This window comes from Trichoplusia ni, chromosome 21 (assembly GCF_003590095.1).
Source record: "Trichoplusia ni isolate ovarian cell line Hi5 chromosome 21, tn1, whole genome shotgun sequence".
NCBI lineage: Eukaryota > Metazoa > Arthropoda > Insecta > Lepidoptera > Noctuidae > Trichoplusia > Trichoplusia ni.
Window position 1 is genome coordinate 878471 of NC_039498.1, and position 19467 is coordinate 897937.

Below are 19467 nucleotides of genomic sequence, written 5' to 3' on the forward strand. Positions count from 1 at the left end.
GATAGTTTATAACCAGGATATGTACTGTCAGTTTTTATCCCAATTTTATGTTCCCATTTCTAGTGGTCCTAAATTAACTTTCGTCACAGCTTCAGCTGTATTTGAGGCCGTTAGAGAAAAATCTTTGTCGTTTTCCTTAGTAACCAATTTTACTCATATTATTCAATAAGTAATACTATTGTAATGACATCCAATCGACTGTAAATTAATTTATTCAATTGTCTGAACTCTTAATAAAATAGTGAGACCCGAGTTTCTTTTGATATTTCTTTTCACGGTAGTCAGATTATAGATGGCGACACAGCGTTGTTAAAAAAAGACATGTAAAAAGTGATTTGATCATTAGTCCCGTGTACAGAATTAATAATTTTATATTATTTTCTTTTTAAATTCTTGATTCGGCATTGGAATGGCAGTTAAATGTACCAAAAAATATGGGTTTACCATACCAAAACGTCATCAGCTGATTAAAATTGAATTGAATTCTTTTTTATAAATCCGGACTTTGCCGAAACATTTGTATGGAGGTACGAGTATGTCTGTATGTTTGTGGTGTGTCAACTGTGTAGGGTTTGTTATATAAGTTAAGACTCGAAATAAAAACACAAAATTATTATATTTTTCTCTTTTTATTTGACAAAAGAAATTAATTCATTTTTTTCTTAATTCCGCTTTCCTTATGATACAATGTAGTTATAAAGTAATTATGCTACCTACATCTATATTTATAGTTTATTTCTCAATATAATACAAAAAATATTTACAAAATTTTTCATTTCATCCCGTAAAAACCCATTCTAGAAATAAAGATATAACAATAAAGTAATCTTTTTACTGCAAAACACAAAGAAAAGAAAATCCCTTTTATCTTTTGCGAAATAAAGCAATAAAAAGTTTAAATTATTCACAGGAATAAAGATTGCAATTGAAATTAAATGTATATTTTAAACTTAAAACAAAAACGTTTTTGCATTCAGAACACATTATTTTTGCACAAAATGTAATAAATACAATTTTTTTACTCAAAATTATTGTTCTAAAAAAATTAAACTTAAAATTATTTATCACAACAGACTGGTTTTGTGTTCCCGTTAGATAGAATTCCAAATTTAAAATCTAAATAAATAAAAAATGAATTAAAGCTTAATTTACGAATACAATTTTTCAAATAATTATAGAATGATACAGCTGACCAATTAGGTTAAATAATTTTGAAAATAGAACTTTTAGAATAATATTTAAAGCGAATATTGCAACTTTTTTTTTCAATCAATTCATTTAATAAAGTATGTGATTTTAATGTAATTTTTTTATGAATTATCAAATCATCAGTGTCTATAATCTGTATAATTTAGATTGCAAATATTCGAAATTATATTATAATATTATTCTAAATAAATATTTCTTTTTAATATAATTTTATTGTACACGGGAAACTAAAATTCATTTACGAAAGAGCCAACACATTTACATCTGTCAAATTTCAAGTTGACAAACACTGATTCGTCCGTCCAGGACATGACGTGATCATCAGCCAATCAGTAACAAGGATTGTAGGATCTGATCAGCTGACTGTCCCGATTGCCAAGACATTATTTTAGTTTATAGGAATACAAATTTGTTGATGAGCTAAATAATTATGAGGTAGGAAACGGAATAAATACTTATAGTTAATTAGGGATGTAAGGAGTAAGAAAAACTGGTAACGAAGGAATAGTTTAAAGTATTAAACAAACGACGATTTGAAATCTTTTTATTAGCGAAATTATCACGAAAATAATAATTATTTAGCTCAACAACAGCTGCTTTATTAACATATTATTACATTATACAGTAACCATTATGAACAATTATTCCCTATTTATTATTAGTTATAAAAATTTACAATGATTTTTCATTATTACTATTAAATAATTCTGCTTATAATTAAAAGTTGGTTGTGCCGATGTTTCGCGCCATGTCGACGCCATTTTGTGATGGCTATGTTTCGCCATTAGGTATTGGTTTAAAACTTACGTTCATTTATATTTGTGTTGTGCGTTGGCTGTTAAACTGCTGGCCAAACCCTGTTAACAAAAAAAAATAATTTAAATAAAATTTATTTTGTTGAATATCAATTAATTGAATTCTTTATTTTATTTTTTGATAAATTTATTTGTTGTTTTTTTTTGTTTCATTTAAATAAATGACGGTACATTTATTCTTATGAACGTTTTGTGTAATTTACAAGTCTTAGTACAGTTTGACAGTATATATGTATGATTCTTTTCTTTTTAGTATGGTTGATGTACAACCTGGTGTCAGAGTTTAATCCACCCATAAACCTCTGACTTCGCTTAGCAGTGATCGTTGCACATTCATACCTACCTAAATCCCGTTGAACTTAAACACTTACTTGAGCTATCTTGTCCAAACTTGGTGATGGGAGCCCGTCACCAGCCAGCCTGCCAAGCGTGGTGGTTACGGGACATACCCCATTTCTGAAGAGTCCCACCAGACTGTGCCAGTCTGTTGAACAGTATCTCTTGATGAAAATTGGAGATTCTTTGGACTTACTTGGGATTGATGCCTTGCAGCGTTATGAGATAATGCTGATTATCTATTTTATGTTCATTCTTTCATTTTGCATGGATTTGACTTAAGGTGTCTTCCAATTTCAGATGCGGCGTGGTAATCCAAGCTTTGAAGGTACCTATGGTTTGTTAATGCTAGCTTAATTATACTACCTTTGTGTTTAAATCAGAGAAAGCTGCTTACGTCATCCATCCATAGCCGGGTCTCCTGAAATTCGTGTTTGATTTCACTCCGAGTGAATTTCCTTCAAATGGATGTGAAATATGCTCGTTTCTTTTGGAAAGGGGAAAGATGGTCTACTTACGTGAGAAGTCCAGGGTTGGCATCGGTTTGGTACCAGGAGTACTGCGGCATATAGGGCGGGTGGGGCTGCGGGGCGCCCTGGTGGTGCAGCGCGTGGGCGGCGTGCGCACCTTTCATGTCCCAGGGGCCGGGCGGCGCGCCCTACGACAAAGAAAAGGATTTTTTAAGGGCTGTGTTTATTGGAAAGTTTTTATCGATTACAAAAATGATGATTACGTGACGAGAATTTCTGATAAGTACTTTCAACAGTTTTAAGATAATCAAAAGCGATCTCTCCTTACAACGAAAAGATAAAATGTTCACCCATGTTTTTGGAATATTGGCTTTAAGTTCTATACTTTTTGAAGCATTATCTACATACTAAGAGGTTCGTGAACATACCGTAATAAAACGGTATCGGCTTATTTTATTGACTATTTATTTTCCGCTTTTCAATGCAAATGAGAGGAGAGGAAACACAATACTTTTTATTACATTTATTTTCAATTACATATCGGAGAACCAAAATTTCATAACAAAAACTGCTATACAACATTTGACAAAATTGTGTTACTAGTAATTAATCAACGAAATAAAGGTAGTGTTACGCGGAGTCGTGGTAAAAGCTAGTCAAAAACTAATCGTTGGAAATGTTAGGTGAGGCCGGCACACCCACACGGCCATTATCTAATAACTTTTATATAGTTTTTTATAATTTTTACACACGCAACGAACAAACTTGTTTACCTACAGCTTTCTATAGAAACATGAGTACCGAAAAAGATAATTAAAACTTGTTTTTTCATATAAAAATACCGTTTGTGAATAGTTTGAATGTTTGACGAAAAATTTTGATTCTTTAATTATTTTAATTGATTGAATAAAACGTTGGAGTTTTTTTTGTTTTGAATGAAATTTTTATAAACAACGACTGATTTCGTTAGATTGAAAAAAAAACGATATAAATATGTAGATTGGAATTGACCTGTAGTAATTTGTATTTAAAATAACTCTTTTAAACCGATCAATCGTACCTAAAACCGAAATAAAATGAAACTGCTGATTTCAATTCTCAACGTACCTACCTACCTATTTCACGTACTATATGATAATTATATACAAATATTACTGCTTAAGCTCTTATATCAAAACAAAAATTGATCTCGAACAGCTACGTGCTAGGACAACACGACAGGGATTCGAACCAACCTACCTTTAGCATCCAAGGCATCGGCCGGCCCCTCATGCCGTCGGCGCCTGGCGAACCTTCTACGTCATCTGACTGTGGCGCGAAATAACCCTCCTACGATAAGAAAACTTCCCCTCAAAAATATGTATATTTTTATCTATCTAAAATACCTAAACTTGATACTCATTTTTATTAAATGAATATTTTTTATTCATTTTAACTTATTTGTTGTATTCAATAAATAAATAAATTCCATTAAAAACATATTTAAAATTATTCGCTCATTTATTAAAAAATATAATTGTAAATAAAAAGCTTTTTTAAATTAAATTAAAGAATTCGAAGGTTGTCTCGAAATTCGAATAAAGAACAAACCAATCCTTGCAAATAAATACTTTCATATATTCTAATTGCAACAAGTTTGTGAATACAAACTTAACATCTCAAATAAACTGAATATTTTTTTTTAATAATTGAATAGTATTCAATGATTTGTTTACTTACATATCCGACCCTGGTATCCCATGATTGTTGGTGAGGGGGCTTCACATCGCACGAGCTGCCGTCAGGAGACCGGCCCGCCGTCGGCTAAATAACAAAAAATTAAAAATAAATGAACTGAAAAATAATAATAACAAGGGGAAAACAACTATTTTCAGTGTTTTATTCTTTCGAAAAACTGTTTAAGTGACTAGAACGTATGTTTCTACATCAGAAAAATAACTTTCTCAATACACAGCATTAATTCGTGAATACTTTTTCATTAATTCATTCTCTCACTTTCATTTTATGCCCCAAGAAAAGACTATTCAGAAAAGTGTTTTTAATATTCACGAATTTATCAAAATGTTGCAAATTAAAAAACATTTAAAGAGTCCCAACCAAACCTAACCTTAAACTCAAACATCTTATAGACATTTTTGACAATCAAATAAAAAAGTTTAATAAAAAAAAACAATATCTTACATATCCGACCTTGACATCCCAAGACGGCTGCGGGGGCTGCTTCACGTCCCAGGGGGTCCCGGTGGGGGACAGTCCGGGGGACAGCTCGGACACGGGGGTCGAGCTCGGCGTCGGGGAGTGCGCCTGCGCAGGACCCCCGCTCTGGTACGCAGACGGCGAGTGTTGGGAACCGCTGGAGCTGCCGCCACCGCCTGTTCAACAGAAAATTGGTTATTATTTATTTATACAGTCATACTTATGAATTAGTACAATCTCACACAAAACAGTACACACTTTTGTTTCCTTACTGTTCATCATCAAAATCAATGGTTACTATAATAAACCTAGTATGTACAAAAACTATTAATACGTTTACTATTAACTAATAATAAACGTGGTCATAGAAAGTCTGACAACCAGTTTAACTAAGGGGTATCGTGTTGCCCAGGTAGAGGAGGTCAGATAGGCAGTCGCTCCTTGTAAAACACTGGTACTTAGGTGAATCCAGTTAGACTGGAAGCCGACCCCAACATAGTTGGGAAAAGGCTAGGATGATGATGATGATGGTGTGTACATACCGTGTAATAGTTGGTTGTTGTTGGGCGGGCTGGACGGAGGCAGTCCGAGGCTGGGCGGGGGGGCGCCGACCTGAGCAGCCTTCATCATCTTCTTGTATTTACTACGGCGATTTTGAAACCATATTTTCACCTGTTAGGACAAAAAAGGTTGAATGTTAACGAGGAGAAGTATAACTTTGTAATGGAAATAGAAACTTATAAAACAAAGTCTTATATATTTATTTATTTTATTTATTTATTGGATCGGATCGCCAACAGAGGTTACACAATTACATGCATATTAACATTTTTGCGTACAATTTTAGTGTGCGCCTCCAATTACAGGCGACCACATCATTCACTTCTTGTCTAGGTAGGTACAACAAGTTTGATTAGGCAGAAATAATTAAAATTAATTAAAATACAATGTACAAAAATCATAATAAGAGAATCAAAATTAAAAGTAAAACAATAAGAGTAAACATAATAATATATAATAAATTATATAACATAATATAAAAAGTAATTTTATTCAGACACAGACAAATGATACCTACTCGGGAATCAAACACGAGACATCGCGCACGGTAGGCTTAGCATGGTGACCTATATATGGTACCACTCGGTTATCCGTGCAGTTTAACAATAAAATTGTAACTAAATCAATTTATTTTGTTTAAGGGTATGGTCGAAACCACGTCAAATTTCAATTTTAAAAACTTTGACACAAGGTAATGTATTAATCATACTATAATAAAAATAAGATGAATCTTAGTTATAAAATTTCAAATCATCATACATCAGAACGAAGAAACGATAAATTTCTAAATGGATTAAACATCAGAAAAAAACATCAACATTTTTTTTCTAAATACATTATGTACATACTATTCATGTATGTAAATGCGAATTCCTAATTGTCCATTCATATAAATGTTAATATATGCGATTTACGTACATATGTACGACTTAACATAAATTTATAGTTATACTGAGTTTTTTTATTCTGTTTTAAAGACGTCGTATTTAATAAGGTATGTAGGTTTACTGATAATCCTAAGTTCCTAACGTTATAGTATTATTGATCAATAGGGTTCTTTTCAGAGTTAACGGAATTCTATTACTAAGGTTTCTCTGTCTGTCCGTCCATCGCTAAGCTGAATCTCATTTACAACTGTGATAGCTGAAATTGTCACAAATGATGTATTCCTGTTAACGACTACAGTTCTTTTTATATATTAAGCCTTATTTGTCACGGTCCATATCGCCCTGGACGGGATTTTTATTATTATAAATACCATGATTACAATAATTATCTGTAGACAATTTCCATTATTCTAAGCGCTAACGCTGATGAAATAACTCAAATTTAAGTTCAAAAAGGATTTTCTTTCTATATCTTTGGAATTCTCTCTTAGGAAAATTGGTTCCAAAAAAGACTTGAAAGAAACCGCTGGGTTTTAGTAAACAGCGGAACACAAAGAGCCCTTAAGCCTTATTGCATTAAAGTACTCACGAAAAGAAAACTTCAAATGTATCTATCTAACTCCAGTATAGGCCAGAAAATGGCACAAAATTCTCAAAATTGCAAATGACATCCAAATTTTGTATCTCATATATTTCTAAAGCAACCCTGAATTCTTGCAAATACCTAAAACAACATATACTTATATATATAGAGGGTATCGTGAATGGGGGCGGTGCTTCAGGGTTGTCAGCCGTTACTGTACCGTTAACAATAGGGATGGGACCAGTCGATGATTTTTTTATCGATAGTATTTTTGTAAGTACCTATATTTTCAGTTTTCTCATTCAATAAACCTCACCAGCGACTTAATTTAAAGAAAATCAGCCTTTTTTGAACTTGCATTCTATTTACTTTTGACTTTGTAAAAACATTCTTAGGTACTTCACACACACACACAATTATTATATTCTAGAAAACAACCTAGATATTCGCATATAAATTAAAACACAAACAAATTCAAGGACAGACCGTTTTCCTTGAGATAAACCGATCTTATAGTTACATAAGAATTATGATTGCAATATGTTATAGTTCATTATATCGTTAATACGAGTCTGAGGCATGCAGGCCAAACCTGAGTGACAACTTGCATTATTGATAAAGCGAGGTCCGAGTTATAGCGGATTGCGGAAGACAATGTTACACCTTCAAATTTTTTTTGATGTGTGGAAGGGGTGTCCAAAAAAATAAATCGGTAAGAAAAGGCACATATATGATAATTATTTAAGTACGCCAAATATACATGTAAAAAAAATGCATATTTCTCCTCCGTTTCATGTTTTTCAATTAAAAATTGCTACTATTTATAAGAATTACGCAATACTAGCTGTTGCCCCCGACTTCGTCCGCGTGGTATTTATAAGATAGAAATTTCTGAACGGAAGCCCTCGAAAATGAATATTTTTCCCCGTTATTGCCACATTTTCCTGAGATTAGCGCGTTCAAACAAACAAACTCTTCAGCTTTATGTATTAGTATAGATTGGACTTTTCAATCTGCTTGTTATAGTTAAAAACCTTATAATCTGTTAGAACATCGTTATAGAATATCTACTTCAAGACTAATAAATAATTGTTAAAAACTTGTAAGTAAATCAAGTATAAATAACATTTAATTTACATCATAATTGTCACATCGCCGCCGTCACTGGCACCACACCGTGTGCTCAACTTATATCGCCAATTCGTGTAATCAATGCATAACAGGTATGTCATGTACCGTGCAAAAAAATCGACGCATGCGTTATTATTTATGTGTACATTTTATATGAGTTATATTTTACGCAGACACTACTAGAAAGTATTACTAAGAATCGTTATTTACGAGCATCGCCTTATCTTTGATCGGACACAAAAACATACGTTACGTGCGCAAACAACTAACCGATACTGATTAAAACGAAAACAATTACGTCTATTCAACTTGGTTTAAAACTTGCATAACAAGCGCTATAACTTGCAACACCTTTGCAGATTAACATATATTAAGTACGATAAAATCTACGAACAAATATAGAGTATCCACCCACGTTTTTGAACTAATAAGTTATAATAGTTTTTAGTATTTATCGATATCGATAAATGTGAATGAGGCACATCACTTACACCCACCCTTCGATTAGCCAGGTCGCAGTGCACGGTATAAGTTAACCCCGACGTCGCGCCTAACTTATTGTATTGGTATTCGGTATTCAATTCACTTAACCCGCCTAAACAAGGTTGTGTCGTACGGAATTATTTATTGTTGTTGCGTTTATTAGCTGTGTATATATATTTTTAGTGATATCGAGATTTAATTAAAATGTTTATGAAACTAACGCTTTTTTTAAAAACATTATGCATCTTTCTCTCTAGGATTGTACTATTTCAGCTTTTTTTGAAGGACAAAAACTAGATGTTTTACCTAAAAACGTCCCACAATTGGGCAAAAATCTTTCGTCCACTCTTACGTCATCAAAATTGACCATCTATTTCGAAACTATTTTACAATTCGTATAGCTCCCACACGACATTCAAGCCGAATTATTACAAAATTAAAAAAAAAAACATGTTCAATAACGAAATGTCGAAATTCAAGGCTTGAATCGACAAAAAAATATCGACAATAGTAACATTTGTATTAACGTACATACACGAAATCATTTCGATCGACGAAGCGTGGAAAATTGCGTCCGTGACAAAAGACTGTTGTATTTTTGTCAAATAAATGTATTTTACTTGCGGATGTTGCTTTGGAAATCTGATTTAATTGTAGAAGAATTTTTGTCGAAAAAAAATGTTGTAACGTTCATTTGGAACAGGTTTTTTTTACCTCTGGATCGATTAAAAAAAGAGTTTCAGTTTTCTATTACATAGATATTTATTTTATCTAAGCAAAAGACCTCAACGCTTACCAACCAGGCTGGTTCCATGAGGCCCAGAATAGAGAGTCGTGGAAGGATTTGCGGGAGGCCTTTGCCCAGCAGTGGGACACAGTAGGCTAGGAAAGAAAAAAAAAAAGAAAAAAGTCGAACGTTCCAAAGCTATCATTTTTCCAAATATATTTACTAGTTTTCTTAAGGTACTGCGTTAAAAATATTTTAAAGGCCTTTTCCTTTGAAGTAAAATTTCAAATGTCTAATAACCAAAATCTAATTTAATGGTATATAACCCCAATACATATTTAAAAAAGGCATAAAATATATCCGTCAATACCCATCAGTTTATTTCCAATGGTATACAAAGAAAAACGTGATCCATACAGCTGTTCGTTCAAGTTGTGGCAGGAAGCAAATTATTACGTATTTATTTACGTTTTTTAACTCGATCGCAAATTATCAACAGCCTTAACAACTCTGATACAAATACTCAATAAAATATACACGCTAATCTAAAAAACAAGCAGAAATACCAAGCAGTAAAAATACAGCTTGAAACATTGTAAAAATTAAAAGAATTTACTTTAGAAAGATTAGTTATAGATTATCGTTTGTTAATGTGTCGAAGTAAAATAAGCTTATTATCATGACTTAACGAAGTGGGTGATAATTGGAACAAAATAATATGGACAGCATCTTTTCCCACTTCTGGGAATTGGTATGTTCTCATAAAGAAAAGGATTGAACTCTGAATGTCTTAATATTAATCCTATTTTATTATACATTTGAAAGAAAATCTAGTAATAAATCGATTAATATTTTTGATAAAATATAGATGCTTATAAATTTTTATCGATATTTTCCGATTCCCAGCACTATGGCATTCATCATCTGTCATGTTTGACTGTCATTGTTATAAAAAAAAAACAATATGGCGGACGGCATATGTGACCACAATACAGTTCCTATGTATTAACATCGGCTGTAGCAATTATAGAAACCACAAGCTTTGTCCAAAAAAAGTATTTATGAAAAAAATTGGTCGTTTTTATGCATGTCTTTTTTTCGAATATTAAAAATATGAACGAATTTCTGTGATACCTTTTATTTACGAATAGTCTAATACTATTGTAGACTATTAATTAAATTGTTAGCAGTAATTTAAAGGTTATCTAGGCATATTTATTCCTAAACGATGTATGGTATAATTTGTCCACTAGAACCCTTTCGAAACCGACCCGCAAACCAGTGTAAAATATTAAAACTGCACTACGAAAATAATTAAAACAAAATTTAATAACGTTTTATGAATTTAGAATAAAAAAAATATCAAATGACAGCTCCTTAGTTTGACAAATATTCATAATATTATGTTCATAGGACACACCAACATAATTATGAATATTTGTCAAACGTGTCAAGCAAAGTAAGCGATCAAACTTTCATTCTAATCAAACCAGATTTGTCAGTTTTAACTTAATAAACACATCACTAAAAACAAGACACAGCAATCTAGGTTACACAACATACCTAGAACAGCCTATTCCTGCCTATCCGACGAATTCGACTTGAAAAAAAAGTCGCCATTTTCCCATCGGTTTCGTCAGAGGACGGCGGTATGCAGTACGCAGGCATCCCACATGGCGCGGCCTCCTCAAAGACGTGGCCGACATTCGTGAGATAGCACCAAGAAACTGGTGCCTTCTCGCATATAACCATCCCACCACTTTCATGGACAGGTTTATGCGTGTGTTTTAAATTTGTTGTTGTGTGGTGTGGTGGACAACAATTTTAGTTAAACTGTTAAATTCTGTTAAAATAATTAAAGAATAGTTTTTTTTTTGTGTAGTTAAGGTGCTTTGGTTAAAAATTGAAGCTTTATGAAGCATTTATGTTTATTTTTTTGTGGATATAACGAGGGTTTTTGCTAAAAAAACACATTGCCATTCCCGTCTGACGTACTAGTAAATATTAGACATCTATCACATACAACATACATTTTATTCCAAATGCCCTTTAGACTAAACTTGCTAGATCATAACTTGTAACTTTGAGTCCTCTTCACTGCATTTAGTTTCGGTACTTATTAAATTCTAAAACTTTCGTTACATAAAACGTTTAAAAACAATATACATTTATCATTGCGAGCATCAGAAACAAAAGCAATCTAACAAAAGAGTCAGCAAGTAGCCTTAAAACATCACCTTTACAAAACGGTCTAGAAATTCAAATCGTCTAATGAATACTAATTAAAACAAGGAAACGTATCGGATAATAATGAAACGTAGTAATTAAAACAAATTACGAAATACTAAGAAGATTTAAAAGAAAAAAGGCTAGAAACTAGCATAATGTGCGGATATAGGCGCGACTTTGTCCGTCGGTTACCTAGCGGCGTCGGTAAAGAAATACTTGCAAACCATTTAAATAGTTAGGGTTCCGTAATCGTAGAACGGTATTAACAAAACCTTGTTAACTAAGAACCGTATTTTACAAGTAATCGGCTGTAAATGAAAGCGTTTTTTTTTTTCTGGTCGTAGAAATCAAATATATGCTGTTTTATTTTACTTTTTTAACAAATAATAAAAACAGTGACTTACTTAAAAAAGTAATTTTTTTCCGCCCATGAGTCAGCCCATGACTAAGGACCGGTTGGGTCCGATTGGGTCCGAATCTAGTCTAACTAATAGGCACGCTATTCCACAAAATAACAAATGCGAAAAAAGTATGTGTGTGCACGTAAATTTTTTACCTCTGTACGCCTAAACGGGTGAACCGATTTGAATGAAATTTGGCATAGAGGTAGCTTAACAATTAAGTTACGCAACTTATTTCTTTTTGAGGCTAATGTTTTTGTAGCTATAACCAACATTCAGACAGGCAAAGTTGCGAGCAACATCTGTCATCTAGTCATAACATAAATAGGTAATAATGATTCAAAAAGGCTGTCTAAGAGAACCTTTACTTTAGAAAACTGTCGCAAACTTAAATAAACACAAGAAATACATAGGACGTACAAAATACATTTCTATAGGAAATAACCGCTTTTAATTAACTGTTAATTATTAATGATTCTACTTATGTAATTGTAATTATGCTTTTGTTTTAAAATTAAAGAGGTTCGTATATATTATAAGTTTTTTCTTTATGGGATACTAGCTCTTGCCCGCGACTTCGTCCGCGTGGTTAGAAGATATAAGTTATGATTTATACCTGCCTTCTATCTATCTATCTGCCTTCTATCTATCTTGTAGGATTCAGTCAGCGTTTGCAATGTAAGCGCAAAAAATGTGTTTTTTTACGAAGTCTCATTAGAAACCTCAAAAATTGTAGCCTATGTGTTATTCTGATGTATAAGCTATATTGTGGTAAAGTTTCATTCAAATCCATTCAGTAGTTTTTACGTGAAAGAGAAATAAACATCCATACTTACAAACTTTCGCCTTTATTATAGTAGTAGGATTTTATCGGTAAATAAAGCAATATGGTAGGTTGATAAACAAAAGTTTAAGGTACTAGCTATTCTTGTTGACTTCGTAATACTGTATTGTTTGGTTTTCTATATTGTATATGACATTTCAAAATAGCGTAGATTTCTATTGGTACAGTAGATCCAGAGTTTACCCCCTGCAACGTCACAAACTCACAATATTCACCATTTTATTTAACTACTAGCTGTTGCCCGCGACTTCGTCCACGTGGTTAGAATTTTCCCCGTTTTTTTCCACATTTTCCATTGTATCTTCGCTCCTATTAGTCGCAGCGTGATGTTATATAGCCTAATAGGCTTCCTTGATAAATGGTCTCTTCAACACAAAAATAAATTTTTCAATTCGAACCAGTTGTTCCTGAGATTAGCACGTTCAAACAAACAAACTCTTCAGCTTTATATATTAGTATATATAGTATAGATTGGTGTAGAAGTCTAAGGACTATAGGCAGAGAAGTAAATTGATAATTTAAACTTCACATTTTAACTCAAGAGATTCCTTGAAAAACCAACGTCAACCCAAGCAAAAGTATTCAAAACAAAAAAAAAGACGACAACACACCTCCCTACCTTTCTATAATCCTACTTTTTTCTCGAATCAATCAATTTAAAGCCGAAACGTAATTCACAACACCAAAGATCACGGTATATCAATCACGAGGGACGTCTCAATCATCGTACCAATCAATAAATGAGATATATAAATAATTAATCAACAATATATTAATGTTAATGTCTCCTCACTGGTGCATAACGCCGACCGCCGCTCGAAAAAAAAACAGTAGCCGCTGCGTGCTCCGTCCAGACAGTGAATGATGTGGAGACGTCGTGCTTATTTTTTATTTTTATTTTATTTATATTTTGCAATTGCTGTTTTTGTATTTTTTTTTTCTCGATTTTAATGTTCTTTTACCTGTTTTGTGTTGTTTACTAGAGTAACTGTCTTTTAAGTCGGTTGGTTTTTTCTGTTCTTTTTTGGTTTCGATTTGTGCTATTGTTACGCAGGTTTTTGAACACTGTACACCCGACATATATTTAAAAAAAAAAAAAACAGTAATTTATCAAATAGATAACAGGGAATTATCTTTCTTACGGAAGAGACAATCCAATAAAAAGAATAAAAGCACTAAAACACTTAATCACTATTTAAAATACCAGCATAAAATCTGAACCTAAAACCAGCTGAGACACAAAAGCAAAAAACAACTTTAAATCAATACAAATAAAACTGAAATTAGTTAAATTAATTCAAACAGGTGTTAACTGTCGACACCCTTATCATAACCCAATAAATTAGTGATGCACAAATGCGTTTTACATATCGATACATTAGTGTTGTGACAAGCACATTAGGCGGTCCATTGGTAATAAAAAAAAGTGGTCCGTATTGCATATTTAACGTTTGCAATGCAACTTTTTGCTCGTTTTATTTGTTTTGCATTAATTTTATTACTTTAAATGACTGTTTTATAAAGTTGCAGTCGTATGCAATTACCTCTGCTCTATTTTTGCCTTTTGTAGGCATGTAGTGACCACACAATGGTGGGTCCTGTTTTAATACATAAGTAATGTTGCACTAACGGTTTTGTACAAAGTAATAGTGTTTTTCAATATTTATAGAAGCAATAGTAAATTCGTCTACAAAGAAATGTGAATTGCTCGTTTTTGATAACATTTTAGTAGCTAGTAGCTGAATTTTTCAAGGATTTTTTGGGTAAAAATATGGCAAAAAACAACCAAGAGGAAATTCAATACCTCGAAACTAAATACAAAATAGAAAGCAGGAAAATCACGCACAATACCGCCATTATTAACAAGTCTTTAGAAAAAATACAGTCTCAAATTATACAATACTTCTGCTAATTATGACAACACATACTTCGTAATAACAAATTAAGAAAGTCCATTTTTAAGCAATGGAGACCGAACGTTCTTTATTCATCAATCATTTCACAAGAAGCTGTTTTTAAACCTTATGATATATCCGGCATCAAATAATACGTAGCAAATAAATAGATGTTATCTGATCAATTCATAATTAACAAATGATTTAATAGTTATTAGTTAAGACCGTTGTTCAAGCTACGAGTACATTACTTAGAGCGCAAACACTGATTGGATAGATCAATTATTTGAACTGACAAGTCAAAGTCACGTCAATTGTCGAATCGGTATGTCATTGCTATGCATTTGAGGAGTTCTGTATTTACGTCCTAATATTATAAACACGTTTGTTCCTCTTTCACGCAATAACCACTGAACGGATTTTAACAAAACTTGGTACACTGATAGTTTACAATCAGGATTAACACATAGGATAGTTTTTATCCCGAATATTATGTCCGAGTAGGACCATATCCAATTTGTAGACATTAACTGGAATCAGCTAGTTCTAAAATATTATGTTCGAACAAAATTTAAGAACATGTGACTTGGATATTTGTGAAACCTCCTGCGACACAAAGATTTAATTCTATGGTGCAGGAAAATTGAAAATTAAAGTTTAATTTTATTAAAATAACTATAAATAAATAAATAAATAAATGCGGACAACATCACATACATTGTTCTGAACCCAAAGTAAGTTGCTAAAGCACTTGTGTTATGGAATTCAGATACAACGAAGGTATCACAAACACCCAGACCCGAGACAATGTAGAAATGACAATTTATACATTGACCCGACCGGAGATCGAACCCGGGACCTCAGAGCTAGCGACACCTTGAAACCGGTGCGTACGCCACTCGACCACGGAGGTCGTCAACTGTCAAAAAGTTTTCTCAAAACCAGCTCCACGGTCTCAACAATTCCTCCCAAATGTTTTCGAACGTTGCGCTCAGCGGCATATATTTAAGATGGCAAAAACATCGGCGTTCCCCTTAGATATAAAAAAATTGCGGGTATGTAATAAATTTTATAGCCACTGCCACTCAATTGGGATACATGCAGGCGTATTTGCAAACTCCAATGGACAGGAAATTTGATATCCAACTATTTTAATAAAAAAAATAGTTTTTGAGCACATCAGCTGATGATCAAAGAGGTAGATATCAGAATATCTAGAGTTCAATTGCATTAGAATAGGGATTAAATCAGAAACTTCAAATGTATGCGAATGGCATTCCTTTTCGACAAATTATGTGAAAGTATCATAAAAAATTGGAAGAAAATTTTGCATTTCAAGTAAAGTCTTTTAAATACAACTGAAATATACGAAAATGTAAGCCTGTATTCGAACTTTGTTTAGTTATCCTTCAAATCGTTTGCTTGTAACACTTCATGACGACCTCCGTGGTCGAGTGGCGTACGCACCGGTTTCAAGGTGTAGCTAGCTCTGAGGTCCCGGGCTCGATCCCCGGTCGGTTCAATGTAAAAATTCACTTTTCTACATTTTCTCGGGTCTGGGTGTTTGTGGTACCTTCGTTGTATCTGAACTCCATAACACAAGTGCTTTAGCAACTTACTTTGGGTTCAGAACAATGTATGTGATGTTGTACGCATTTATAAAAAAAAAATGAATCTTCAGCAAAATCTCACATCTGTATATGGCAACCCACAATGTTGACTGACGATTGCGTCAATTATCATAAATAAGTGCTCCATCTTCCAAGCTTAGTTGATACATCCATTGATTGCTAATCGCTTTATAGTGTATCGATGTCGATAAGTTTTTATCGATACTTGCACGTCACTAGATTGCGTAATAATGAATTTATGTGTGTATCACAAGGTACTTTGTGCATGTTTGCGTGAGAAAGAATGATTTTAATATGTTTTTTATTCATGCATTTATTTTGATAATATTTTTCTATTGTAGAGTAGATTTATAAGAATTATGTCCTCGTAGAAGTATTAAACTAATTTTGTACTGTTCCGATCGGTAATTTTTTCTAGTTATTCTTGGATTATGTTAAACTTGTAACACAATTTGACCAAGACTATTGTTATTATTTACATGTTAAACTTTTGCACTTTTTAACTAAACGATCAGATACTACGATCAGATATTTTAACTATAACCAAACTATACTTATCTTAACCAAAACCCTCTTTTTGCAAGTCGGTTAAAAACACCGATAAATTAATACAAGAGTCGTGTGTTATAAACCAAAGTCGGCGTCGATAAAGACATTTTGCGGCAAGCTTTCACTGCGTCGGCAAAAACATTGCGAATTTTTTACGTGTCATTCGTCGACGCGTTTTGAACAGGTTATTTTTTAACTGTTTTTTCTTTAAGTACGTTATGGGTTGTTATTTATATCAGTAAAAATGTCCCACTGTTGGGAAAAGGCCTGTGGATTTTAAGCATTGGTCTAGCTTGCTAGCTAGTAATCAGGTTCTTTTTGGAATTTAGAGGCTAGAATCTGGCTAGAAAGCTTCAAAAATAAGGATTTTTTGAGCAGTGCCTTTGACTTGTCAGGTCAATACATTTGAGCGATTCTCCAGAGTCATTTATTAATAAAGAGTGGTTACATTATCAATAAAACTATGTATCTACATAATTGTCTATTTAGCATTTCTAGAAATATAACTTGTCTTTAGGCACAGTTAACTAAATATATAACGCTACATATTTCAAAATATTATTTCAAATTACGACACAGATAAACAATGCTTCCCTTTACCTTAATTAATACCTAATTCATTTACTCACAGATCCGTAATAGTCAATCAGAAACCCTTCTCAAAAACGTCCAAATTAAGGCACATTATTCAATTTGTCACAAAATTACAGGCATATGTGCAAAATTACTCAACCCCCGTTGCTAGGCAACGCCCTAGGGTTGTCAAAATCGCGGCGAACTCGCCAATTACAATTAGCACTCGTATTATATTTGTAGCAGCCCTTGTTATTAACAAATTGGCTTTTGTTAATTATATTGTTATTGTGTTTGTTTATTTAATTTTGTGGATTGTCTTTTTAATGATGGAATTGAGAGAGGATTTTCATAGGGTGAGATTTTGTTTGGGCTTAAATATTTTTTAGAGTTTCCTACCCAAAGGGTTAAAATCGGGCCCTTTTAGTAAAGCTCCGTTGTCTGTCATCTTTTTGGCTGGCTGTATCTCATAAACCAGGATAGCTAGATAATCGATTTTAAAATAATCGACAAAAATAATCTCTTTAACTATAAGTAGAAATACGGTTATAAATATAATGTTTAACCAATTTCTACAACCATTCGGATTTTCTTGACCCGACAAGTGTTAGTTTCATCTATAAATAAATCATTTTAGAAGCAATTATTGGATATATCCTGGTCATTATAACCCTATATCCTAAATTAATGGTCAATTGGACCCCTCAACCCTTCGACTTCGGCATCCCGTTACAGAATAACGAATCAACCAAACACCTACTGTTATCTGAAACTCTGTAATGTATTGTTAATTTGAATAAACAAGATTGTGTTTTCTATGAAATGTAACTAAGGAAACGTTTGTCAGAATTATAATGACATAACTTTTGTCAAATATTGACATTTGACAGTCAAGAACGATGAAGAAATGTAAGTCTTGGTGTGTTAAAGGTCACCCATTTATATATCAACCTTGGAAAGCATAACCTAACCTTTTATATAGCATGGAGTTAGCATCTAGCTCTATAAAAATAGTCGTAAAATTTTAAAATGAAAACGCCTACAATTGCAGTTTTCTCAAAACCCATCCGTCTCCCACTTATCATGACATTGCAGACCATTCACAGACAAAAAAAAAACAAGCAAACCTCCCAACCTAAATATCAAACAAAACTTACTCCTATCACAAACGAAATACGGTACAATTTACAAAAAATTCATCTGCGTTCAATGAAAAAGTACCTTTGCATTGCTCAAGATTTTTTTTCTTCTATTTTTTCTCATTGTTTTACAAGCACACGCAAGTCAACAATTGTTTGGTTTTTCTTCAAGACGGAAGTCTGTATATAATTATTTTCAAATTAGTCGCAATTGTACAAGATTTGGACGTCTCTGAATCCGTGAGAAACATGGCGACATTATTTTTGTTCTGTCAAAAAATTTTCGTTATATATGATTCGTTTTTAAGTACTTACACGAAATTCGTGTGAAGTTTTACACAATAAAACGTTGTGTCTATGATTATAGTGATGTTGGGGTGTTATTGTACCAGTGTTGGGCTACGGCCTCTTTCTGAAGAGAAAACAGAAAGATCATCTTTCTCTGTTTGTTATATAAAATCTATTTTAATTTGTCATCAACTGATGTTCTAGGCTTTAAATTTTGGAATTTTTGGTGTACCATTCTCGTTGTTACCAATACTGCTAGTTTCGCCTATGAACCTTGGATGTTTGACAGTAGTTCAATAATTGAAATTCGGAAATTTGTAACGATTACCATTTGACCAATCTTCAGGAATAAATGTGCTACCTCTTTTACCAGTAAAAGCATTTTATTCATTTCATAAATGCATGTCATACACAAATAACGTGGCTATCTATCACTAAAAGAACTTTTCAAAATCTGTTCAGTAGTTTCTGAGATTATCCCCTCTAACGTCAGAACCTTAATATACACACATTATGCAGC

At 32.8% G+C, this 19467-nt stretch overlaps 1 protein-coding gene across 1 annotated transcript in view; it reads right to left on the reverse strand.

Moving 5' to 3' along the window:
* Positions 1–1435: 1435 nt before the first annotated feature.
* LOC113504302 (homeotic protein distal-less) overlaps positions 1436–19467 on the reverse strand; it is a gene marked incomplete at its 5' end in the record, with an annotated part of 86958 nt that continues 68926 nt past the window's right edge. The window contains 6 exons of the mRNA XM_026886559.1: positions 1436–2066; positions 2879–3018; positions 4070–4159; positions 4550–4633; positions 5012–5202; positions 5569–5698. Of these exons, the coding sequence (XP_026742360.1) occupies positions 2048–2066; positions 2879–3018; positions 4070–4159; positions 4550–4633; positions 5012–5202; positions 5569–5698 (654 nt within the window). The remainder of the gene's footprint in view (positions 2067–2878; positions 3019–4069; positions 4160–4549; positions 4634–5011; positions 5203–5568; positions 5699–19467) is intronic.